Raw genomic sequence first — 12003 nt, forward strand, 5'->3', positions numbered from 1 at the left:
GTCGGAATGAAAGAGGGTCCAACCAGCACCCGATTACTGCAAAGAAATAGACAAGTTTCAGAATTGGAATTACGCATCTCCCTCCTAGATACACGCGGACATCCCACCATCCGGAATATGATGTAGATTACTAGCTAATTTCGGAGCACCGGCGGAAACCAACCAGAATTTCAAATCCGACTCCGAAATGAATTCCGGATAGATTTGACTGGGTCAGCGCTAACGCCAAATTGACAAATTAAGACCGAAATCAGATTTTAAGAAAACAAATTATTTGGTTTCTTTTTGTATTTCTTTGTATGTCATATCTACTGCCGATATGCCATGCTTCCTAGCATAAGTAATTGAAACATGTGAAGGTAGCTTTCCTCACAAAGCTCTTAACACTGATACTATTCTTATAATGGTTTACGCACGCAATGCATTTTTTCACCGCAACAATGACCAAAAGGTACATAAGTGTCCAGCAAATTAGTAGTAAAATTCTACATTCATTAGGTAGATCACGGAATCAACTGGATTTGCCTAAAGTCAGAGCTATACATTTCTCTACGGCTCACTCTTTGTATCATCATTAGACCTAATTTTACTTCTCAACTAATCTAGAAAATATCAGAGCACAATAAATCACACGTCCCGATAATTTAACATTAGTACACACAGGAATCTACCACAAACAGTTATTTCGATACCAATAAGGGTAAGTGTAAAACGATTTCTTTGTGATTTCAGTAGTTAACAAATCTTTTCGATAACTTTTCGGCCAAACTACTGCACTGTCACATTCTTCCGCTTTATCACATTCTCATTGCCATCCACGTTCAGCTGGCATTTGCCATTCTTCTCCGCCGTCTGATCGTCAAGCGACACTTCACCGGGTAGATGTTGCTGGTCCTTGATGTACTGGGACAGCTTGCTGTAGATTTTGTTTGCTTCAGTCTTCTGATTTTCCTCCTCCTGTTGTCGACGGAGCAATTCTTCCGCTTCCCGTTGCAGCACCTCGTCGTCCATTTCCGACTTTTTGAGTTCCTCCTCCCCGAGCGCGTAGCCGTCGCTCTGAATGATCTTCGGTTTCGGGGTGTAGATCGAATTGTACGACGGGTTCAACGGATGTCGCCAGATGCCGAACATGGTGGTGAAGGCACTGCGACCCTCGTCCGTTCCGTAGGTATGGTGGGACTTGTCACCGGTGCGAAGCACTCGGTTTTTGACCTGAAATGAAATTTTTTAACTTAGGTCTTAGAAGTTGGTCGAAGACATCTAATCCGAAAAAATGGATTAGATGTCATCGACGCGATTTCATGCCAAATACGATTTAAAGTGATACTGATCAAATTGTCCTACCATGTTGGACGTAGCGGTTTTTCGATCCCAAATCTGTCCATACTTGGCAAGGATATCGATCAGCGTTCCAGTGAGATTCAATGGCGTTCCGTACTCGGATGCACGGTAGTCCCACGGGAATGCGTGATGGTAATTATGCCAGCCTTCACCGACGGCCACAAACGACACGAACATATTCTCTACGGGCCAGATTGTCCTGGAAGAAGTGAAAAAATAACTCCAGCAATACACATTTAATTATGCTGTTCAGTGACCACCGATAACTCACTTGTCGTACGGACGGGTTCCGAACATGTGGGCGGCGCTGTTCACCGACCAAGTGCCGTTCAGGCTTAGCACGGTGCGCAGGAAGAAGGCAACGAACAGAGCGTACCACGGGCTTTCACCCCAGCACAGTACCGGAATGGCAGTCGGACCGAACAAGGCGAAGATGGTGTACAGTAGTTTGTAGTGACTAAGGGAGAAAAAAAAATACATAATGGTTGGTTAGAATATAAAATTTTCGGTCTTACCATTGAATAGTCAGTAGCTTTTTGGTATTCACCGATATTTATTCGAAAAATATTTATAACAGAACGTGGATGTAGGTTATTAGTAGCTATTTGGAAAGCGCCGTTTCGAAACATGTCGCGGCAGAACGTTGGTTAAGTGGACAAACACGCAAACTGCCGTAAAGGGCATACAAGTTAGAGGCCCTACGAAGAAAGGCCTAAAAGACGAATTTCACATCAACTTACCTCGGTTTCCCCTACAAGAGTTTACCAGCCCAAGCATTAGATACTAAAACTTGGAACTGTCAACTCGGTCAAACCCTTGTATCGCACATAATTGAAAGTACCGAAAAGCATTTGAATCAGTTATCAATACGAATGGAATAGGGGTGCCATATAAATGATTTGAATTGATCAATAATTTTGCACAACTCAAGCACTCGAGATGTTCTCAGTGTTTCCGCCTACTGAGGTGTTATCGAGCATTTAAATTTTTGGCCCGCTTGCCCTTTCCTGCGCTACTACTAGCGCATTTGCCCAAAATTCGACGCGGCCTGTCCCGATCGAAAGGAACGACTGCGCTTCATGAAACACCGCGCTTAGCCAATCTGTCATAATATCGCAAATTTGCATAACGAAGGGCTGAATGAGAACACAAATTCTAGAGAAAATTTTCAATAGGACGTAAGTAACAATGAGAGATTCTCTTTGGGGTCTTTCTCTTCTGTTCATTACTCGGCCATTTCAACATTCTCTACTCTACTCTTTGCGTAATATTCTAGTAAAAACCGTCGGCTTTCGATATGTACTGGAAAATTAGTGCAAAGTGTTGTAATGACGTCGTAATAAACGAAAGAGAAAGTAAACAAAGAGAGGCTCTCAATGTTACTTACGTCCTATTGAAAATTTTCTCTAGAATTGTTCCAAAAATTAGCCTTGAATTACGGAATATTTTCTATGCGGAAAGGATTTTTCACTCTAACCTTTTTATATTATCTGATGGGATCGAAACAAGTATAAAAATACTTTTGAAAAAAATTCAAGAACCAAATAGAACACGTCATTGATAATTGCTGAATCTTGCGCTTGGTCAAGTCTCTATGTTCCCCTACTAGGTACACCAAAAACATACTGGCAACCTTAGACCTTAGTACGTTTCGGTGAATCTCTCAATACACACATCCTGAAAACTATCCGCACATTAGGCATACCAGAGTGCAAAATGGATTCGTAGTCATCTCATTTCCTCCTAAATTAACCGGAAGTATTTCTAGCATTCATTCAATTCGTGTAACTATTTGACCATCAAACAGGCCATTTCATCGCTGGACTTGCGTCAGAGGAGATACCACATACGTTGTCCACCCATTAATAACGAGCTGGGATTAAGTTGATCGGTGCCGTATAATTGTAGGTACGACGAATAGGAAGGTAATCATTGCACCTTTGTGGGCAAATCGCTTCTTTGACCGTGACATGGTCGAATAGGCGCGGTGACTACATGAAAGCGATAAATTCATTGACTGGAGATGCTGGGTTAATTACTGATGCTCTAGCAGTTGGCGATGAGCTGTTTTCATTGCTCTACAATTATGGGGTTTATTTATGAAATTGAAAGAAGTAATAAATATTCAATATAGCTGACCTCTAAAGTAAGTACGTGGCTTATGTGTTCTCAATGTTGTGGCACACCCAAAATTCTACAGGTAAAATTCTACTATTTTTGGGTGAGATTCTATTATATTTTTGGTACGAGACCATGCACAACTGCGCATTGCGGTCCTGTACAAGTAAATACCATTCCAAAGTCTTTGGAATTATAACTCCTTTAATAATCGATGGATTTGTATCATATCAGCACAGATTTATCGTTATCGTGTATGTATTATTTATACCCAACATGAGCAGAATTGGTTTACACATAAAAAAGTTGTTCATATAGCGTTCAAAAATATTTTTTTGGGCTAGCTGGGGGCTACTTTGCACACTTCTTGAATTCGATATAAAATAAAAATTAGCCAGTTTTATTTACTTTCATTGAAATATCATTAATTTATACTGATATCCGAGGCTTTTTCAACAATAAACCATCACGCATTTATCGCATTTTCTAAAATAAGGGATTCATTTTAATTCAACATTTACAAAGTTACTTGTCAGAAACACTTGAGTGGGTTGCGACTGCATATTGTTTTTCGTATAGAAAAAAGGAAAATGATGAAAAATGGCAATATCAGTTTATTTCTAGTATTCAGAATAGGTTTTTAAGAGCATTTAAAGATTTTTTGAATTATCAATTATGAAAATTGCCACACGGAGGGATTGAAAATTTCGCAAAATAAAAAAAAAGTGAAATAAGGGGCTATTTATGACGTATATTTGAGTGCTAAATTGATGGAGTAATTAGTACACACGGCGTCATGCAATTTTTATGTCAAGAATTTTGAAATAAAGGTTCGAAACCAGTTTTTTCACGGCCAAGATCACATTATTACACAACCACCAACTTTGGAGGTTCAATGTCTTCAAAGAAATTATACAACATAATACAGAGCATCTCTTGAAAAAAACAATTTGGTAATTAATTCTCTTGGACATAATTACGGAGAATAAACTCAAAACATTATTTAGAGGATTGGTATCTTCGGTAAAGTTGTTGTTGATGATATTAAAAACAACTTTTTTAAAGACACAAAAATCTTCAAATGCTCATAACAACCGATCCTTACATACTAGAAACAAACGAAAAACGCCATTTTCCATCACACAAAAACCTTCAAATGCTTATAAAAACCGATCCTGACGTAATAGAAACAAACGGAAAACGCCATTTTTCATCTTTTTTCTTCTTCTTTCTGAAAAACAGTATGTGGTCTCGGTACACTTAAGATTTTCTGTTTTGTTGAGCAGTCCTATTTTACGAGCCTCCAATCACTTTTATCGACCCTTGAAGTGTTTTGTTTGTTTTGGTAAACAGTATTAAGAAAAATGACAAAAGGCATATGCAACATGTTTAAAAGACATGGCTCTACAAATGTCAAAGGTATAATAAAACTAATAAAAGCGCGTCTGTTAGTAAATATTGAAAAACTAAAGTGTGCAAAGTAGCCCCACATATCCAAAGTAGCCCCGCACGACGGTATTTGTATGGGCGAGTATGGAAAAACGTCGGTTATGTTCGATTTTATACCAGGTAATGGTTAATCAATTGTTGAACGAACCATATTGAAATTGGTTTTGAAATGCAATGGATGGCATATCGTCGCTGTTGTGCTATCTTATGACAAACACCATTTTGGGGTAAACTGAGTTAGATATGCTACATTACTTGTTTGAAAAATCTCTACAAAGTGGTGTTTTCAGAATTTTGAAATTCTACTTGGTTACTTAGATATAGCGAGAAACATGATGAGAAATTGTGAGTTTTTTGCTTCAAATCACTGTATCTAGGGATTTGCTCAAGTTTTATTGAAGTTTTAGATGTTTTTATGTGTGAAAATGTCTGAGTAACGCAATGGCATAAACATTTTGAAAACAAAATTACACGAGTTGTGAGAAAAACACAGTTTTAGTTTTAAACTGGAAATAAAGCATATTTGGCAGCACTGCAACCAAAAATAATAATTTGTTTTTAGATTTCCTGATTCATTTTCTTCAAAATGCATTTCACCGATTGTTCATAGACCATATAAACGCAAAAATATCAATAAAAGTTAAAAATTGGTGATTTTTTTCTATGCAAAATTTTCCATGCACGATTATGACACGTCATACAAATTTTGTCATCAATACACGCCTATGACACGTGTGAGTGCGGCTTTTGTTTACATTCATCGTAAAAACTCGCAACATAGTCAACCGATCTTCGTAATATTTGAGAGATTAATGCAGAATAGATAGAAGCATCAATTGTCTTCTTTGGATTGTTTATACGATTTATAAGTTTCAAGATATTCAATCTCAAACTTTAAAAATCGTTTTTCTCGAAATGCGCTAAATGGCGCTTGTCATAAGATAGCACAACAGCGACGATATAGTACACATTTATACGGGGTATTATACCCCTATTCCCGCAAAGAGAATAAACGATGGAATGGCGAATTTAGGTAGCTTTACAGGTATGTGCATCACACAACCAACAGTTTTTCAGTATGAGTCAACCTCGACTCTATTTGTATGTGGGATAATTCCATCGATTCATATGATTGTATTTGTTAATTCAGCCGGAATTCTGGCTGGTTTCTAGCGGACTCCCGGCTGGTATCTATCGGAATGCGCAACCGGGATTACTGACTGGCTAGGTTCGGATTCTGAACTCTCTGATTGGGTAGGTTCGATTGCACAATAAAACATTCAAAAATCAATACGATGTTTTTTACCAGACTACCGCTTTCGGCTCTAGATCCGATGTAGGCCCAGACCCAGTCTGAATCAGACCACAGACCCGGACCAGTCAAATAGATCCGAGCTAGTTCATTCAGCACCAACTGGAATATGAGCAGGCATTCTGGCTGGTATCAGTCGATTCCAAATACAATACGAATTGGTTTCGTCATTTGAACCGAAATCCTGGCAGAAACCAGCCCAAATTCCGCTGACGATTTCGGCTGATTCGACTTAACAGACACTATGGCGAACTTTAATGGAGTTTTAGCTAATTGTGTATGGCGCTAGTCGAATTTTATTTCGATTTCGGTCAGAATTTATCGGTCGGTCGTTTAAGACATCCTTTGCCAAATTCTAGATTCTAATACTTCGTATTTTGATATGAGTTTTCTAATGTTACTTGAATTATTGCGCGGTTCTAAGTTGGTACATTGATTTATCGTCAACCAACTATACAAAGATCTTGGTTTTAGCTTTGTTTTATTCGCCCTTTTTTTATGTGGTTCTTCGCAATAAAGTTTTCCGCCTCGAAAAAAAATTTAAATTTTATTAGTACATAATTTCGGATGTGATGTAACTGTATGTTGATCACTTGCTTGAGTTTAAACTTCACATGCACCTTTATTTATTTATTTATTCATTTACTTTATTTTTCATCTGACCTAAGATGGTCTCCATGATTTTTTTGTTTGGCAGAAAAAGCACATTTGAGGAATTATCTTCAAATGCGCGTAAAAAGACAGCTAAAGAGCTGACATTGTAACAAAATACTTTATCCTTAAATTACATCTTAGTTTCAACTTAATATCATTACAAATCACAACTTATAGTTTAAGCACAGAGAACAGACATATAAGCTAGAACAAACTTTCCGAAAAGCCTGTGTAAACATTTAAATGAAAATACGTTGAAAATCATCATCGCATACAGGTTTGCAAGCGTGAGTCACCATTGTATCCAAGTTTGGATACAAGTCCCGTATAGCGATTGCTGGCCGATCGAAGCGCCGACCAGTGTCAAGTTGCTACTTGCTGTTGTCATTTCAAAGCGACAGTTTAATTTCTTACACAAGTTGAAAACTTTACTTCTATGTCAGTTCTCACTGGTCTAAGTGAGTTGCTAAAGTCTATTTTTACAAGCATTACTAAATACACAAAAGTTGAAATAATCATAGAATCTGTTAAGTATATCACAGATTGCCCTTATGGGTTCGCTCTGGATGTATTCAGTTCACTGAAAATCAAGTCTCAAAAAATCCCACGATCTTAGACTTCTAGGGGGCACGTTTACATTGATCTGCGAGAGAATACAAGGAACGTCGATTTGACCAGTTAAAAGATTTCTGGATATATTTCGTCTTTTGGCTAGGGTATTCATACCCAATAAACGACAACGATCGACGTACGGTGGCAGATCCGATGGGTTACGTCACAGCAAAGATCTAAGAGTATAACGAATTAACCTCTCTTGGACTGCTTCAATTCCGTTAATCCAAATTTTAGTGTAAGGAACACAAGATGATACAATTAGTTTCTAGAACAGAACGGACAAGCGAAAAGTATAACGCTCGAATGCAGTATGAATCAGTATTTTTTAGCAATTCGCACATTAAAACCAAGGTTTCTGTTTGCCTGTGCCTGTGGGAATAATAATCTCTAAAATATTGTTGAGAATCCAGCTGAACACCAAGATCTCTGACAACTGACACTCTTTTGAGCGATTCCCCATTGATGATGTAGTTCGAAAGCATTGAGTTTCTTTTGCGGGTGACGGAAATTATAGAGCATTTAGAGACACTGATAGTCAATAAATTCCTAGTACACCAGTTGCATAAGGCATCTAGTTGTCTCTGCAGCTCAATACAGTCTGTTGTAGATCATATAATGAGAAATAGTTTGAGGTCGTCAGCCCAGACAAGTTTGCATCCAACCGGAATAATGAAGCAAACACCATTAAAGAACAAGGTACACAGCAACGGCTCATGATTGCTTCCTTGCGGCACTCTCGAAACATTGTTGAAGTTATATGACTCATTATTTCCTAATTCAACAAAACGGGAAAGGTTTCTGAGATACGATTCAAGCCATTCGATGAAACTAGGCGATGTTCCAACAATACAGAATGATCAACACAATCAAAAGCCGCTTTTAGATCAGTATATACGGAGTCCACATGCGTACCATTTTCTATGTTTTTAATGAAATGTGAAGCGAACTGAGCTAAAATAGTAGTTGTTGACCTACCAGGAAAAAACATGTTGCTTTATTGAGATGTATGCCTTAATTTCGCAAAGAAGAACATTTCCTACTAAGATTTCGAACAGTTTCGATCCAACACAAAGTAAAGGTATGCCTTCAAAATTTGCAGCATTTTGTTTGTCTCCTTTTTTGAAAACGTGAAACATGACCAATTCTTCAAGGAAGCGATAGCGATTGGTTAAAGATGAGCTGAAGAGGGACTCAAAATTCACTCGCGCATCTTTCTAATAATAATGGAATCCCATCTGGGCCAGCTGACACTGACGACTAAACTTTATTATTGCAACAAGAACGCCTTCTTCTGAGAAACGAATACTTTCTAGATTCAAGACATCACAAGGGACATCACTATGTTTAATAAAGACATCCCTGTCGTATCCGTGACAAAAACAGACAGCAAATCGCCCTCCAAAAGTGTGTACCGACATACAAAAATAGGCTTCAAACCTTGCCTTGTACACCACAATCCCGTCCAGTAAGGCAATGTTAGACCACGAGAAAGTCGATTCAGAAGGGTCGCCTAAATGATACCCTAAATGAGTATCTCTCCAAGTCAGCGACCTCGGCTGGAACTGAACCAAGACTCACTGGAAGTGAGTAGTAGTCATGTTTACCACTCAACCACTGGTTTGCGAACGCTTCAAAAGAGTAGTAATATCTAAACAACATTTAATAAACTTTCCAAACTTGACTATGATTGTTTCAGTTTCATCTTTTTTTGAGCAAAAAAATATCCAAAGTATCCTATACTGCTTAAAAACTGTGTACTTTTCCAGAAATATGTACTCTAAATCTTTCTATCTGAATCTATAGAGAAACCCGCCCTAGTGATAATTATGGTTTTATGATAGATTTATAGCCACTGATAAAACTTAGATTGCTCTTGTAGCGTGCTATAAAACTTTAATTGTTACTTGGGCGGGGCTATTCGGACTTATAGCCTTTTTAAATAGATTGATGTGTCTCTTTTTTTATATATTTTTTACAATGGAATAAACATAACCTATGAAATATTTATTGAAGAAACTCATTAAGAAGCAAAAAAATGTGTTAAAAGAAATTAATCTGGATAGTCACAGCTGCCGACTGGCGCATCATGTATTTTCTTTGCTGTGGCGAGTGCATGCGCGTGCGCAACCGCAAACCACTGAATGGTGGTTGATGGAATAGGGGGTCTAAATAAGTCCGCACGCTCATTTCGAAAAAAAGTGGTGTGCGTCTTGAAAGTATTTGTATTTTCACCCAAATAAAAACCATTCCATAAAATAGGAGCCTTAAGCTTTTCAAAATACTTGTTATTTTTCATTTTTATTTGTTACTCTTATCACGATTAGCTTCATTTCGACCATCACGGTATAATGTTTTTTGTTTTGAGGATGGCAAAAAATGAAACACTCTTTCCTAAAAAAAACTACACAATGAGAATTAGCTGTCAAAATTATTATTTCAGTATAGCGTATCCACGAATATGTACGACAGTCAGAAAGTCTTACGATTTTCTGAGACATTAAGGAGGACTGAATTGTCCCCGCGGTCTTAATAATCCCGGGTTCCCCTATACGTTTATGCGGACACGTTAAATGGCATTAACAATAGCTACAAAGTGAAAAGCCCCCTGGATTAGCTTCTAATCCGTGCCGAGAGCCACATTTGACCCCTGCGTAGTACATACCGCTGAATAATTGCTGTAATATAATCCTAATGTATTTGTGGCCGTGAATTGGTAGACCTGCGCCTTACGTCGTTTTCGTACCTACCAAGCAATGTACCAGTCCACTGTGCGCTACGTCATTCGTTCAATTTCCCGGTGGCGGTGGTGCGAAGAAACTCGAATTAGTCATAAGAACGCGCTACCATGACTGGTGGTAATTTAATTTGATTTTAATTTTGATTTTTTACTCAGCGTATTACGATGGATTTCGTGGGTTTTTTGGAGGCGATCAGCGCTCGTCAATTAACTGCTGCCGGTAATGTGATCGCAGCAGCCGACGTTAGGAAAAAATGATTTTTTCTCACTTCCTGACGGATTAATGTGTTGATTGAGACTTGGGCTTCATAGCGGTTTATCTAAGTAATTATTATTTGATTATCCAATAACAGGATTGTTTGGGATAGTTGTTTGGAAAAGATTATAGCACCTCGTAGTACTTCATTACAATTTGACCATATGTATTTTGCAACAATATTTTTACGCGCACTACATTGTTAAGAGGTTTTTTCCTCTATTTTAGTTACAGGAGAAGAGAATTTTTTGGTCTCGACAATTATGTATGGTCGAAATGAAGCTAGGGTAAATTTTTCATCCCTAGAAACTTGGAAAAATCTTGTAAATTTGTCTTCTGAACCTGACATGTCCACTAGGGTGGGACAAAAATTAGATTCCAGCTTCGAGCTACTTTTTAAGTACCATTTGGGTCCTAGAACAACTGTGCAAATTCTTAGCTCGATTGGTGAAACTATCTTTTTGCGCCAACTGTTTAAAGTTTACATGGGATTTTGCATGGGAAAATTAACTTTTACAAAATAATTCTTCCAGGAGTCGCCCATTACTTCCTAAAAATAAATCGTTATATGACTTTTATAGGAAATTTAACAAAGAAACAAAGTCTCGAAAACCTCAAAACGATCTGATGTTTGAGAAAAAAGTTATAAAGCAGAAACCGATTGATGCTCTGACGATTGACAAAATATTCATTTTTTCTAGCACCACTGCTGTTGGTTGTCCAATTATACGCAATTTTATTTCAATCCTCTCTTAATGTGTCTAAATCGTTTTTCTACACTATTTAGCCACTTCGCAAGATTTTGAGGGATAAATTGAGGCTTCTTTTGTACATAATAAGAGAAAGTTAAAATTTTTGTATATAATTAGACCGTCAGAAGCAGTGATGCTATGAAAAGTGGAATTTTCATCAATCTTCAGGGCATCAATCGGTTTTTGCTTAATAACTTTTTCCACGAGCATCAGATCGTTTTGCAGTCTTCTAGACTTTGTTTCCCTGACAAATTTGCTATAAAAATCAGAAATCTATTTATTTTTAGGAGGTAACGGGCGACTCTTGGAAGAATTAATTTACAATAGGCAATTTCCCCATACGAAATCCCATGTAAACTTTAAAATGCGGGCGCAAAAATATAGTTTCACCTATCGAGCTAAAACTTTGCAGAGTTGTTCTGGGAGCTAAATGGGACCCAAAAAGTAACTCGGAGCCAAATTTTATTTTTTTCATATAACCATGTCCCACTCTAATGTCCACGTCAAAAATGACATGGCGTTTGTATTACTATAATGATAAAATTTTACTTCAAAACAACGTTGTTTAATTTTATGTCGCTGCACACTGAATAAAATATGCTAAGCGCATTGAAAATATTTTTCATGCAAAGTTTACTCTACTGATAAAATTTATATTTTTCGCTGTGTATTATATTTGCACAGCACAATATATCTTAAAAAAAGTTCAAATTTAGTTCAGAATTCCGAAATTTAGTCCAGAAAACTGAAATGATATTCTAAATTCCTC

At 37.5% G+C, this 12003-nt stretch overlaps 1 protein-coding gene across 3 annotated transcripts in view; it reads right to left on the reverse strand.

The window, feature by feature from the left end:
- Positions 1-250: 250 nt before the first annotated feature.
- Positions 251-12003, reverse strand: part of LOC131677138 (acyl-CoA Delta-9 desaturase-like) — a 49917-nt gene continuing 38164 nt past the window's right edge. For all 3 annotated transcript variants that reach the window (XM_058956781.1, XM_058956782.1, XM_058956783.1), the window contains exons 5-7: positions 1613-1798; positions 1345-1540; positions 251-1212 (exon numbers count right to left, since the gene is read on the reverse strand). In XM_058956781.1, coding sequence (XP_058812764.1) covers positions 769-1212; positions 1345-1540; positions 1613-1798 — 826 coding nt within the window. In that variant the 3' untranslated portion in view covers positions 251-768. The remainder of the gene's footprint in view (positions 1213-1344; positions 1541-1612; positions 1799-12003) is intronic.

The sequence above is a fragment of the Topomyia yanbarensis genome, chromosome 1, assembly GCF_030247195.1.
Source record: "Topomyia yanbarensis strain Yona2022 chromosome 1, ASM3024719v1, whole genome shotgun sequence".
NCBI lineage: Eukaryota > Metazoa > Arthropoda > Insecta > Diptera > Culicidae > Topomyia > Topomyia yanbarensis.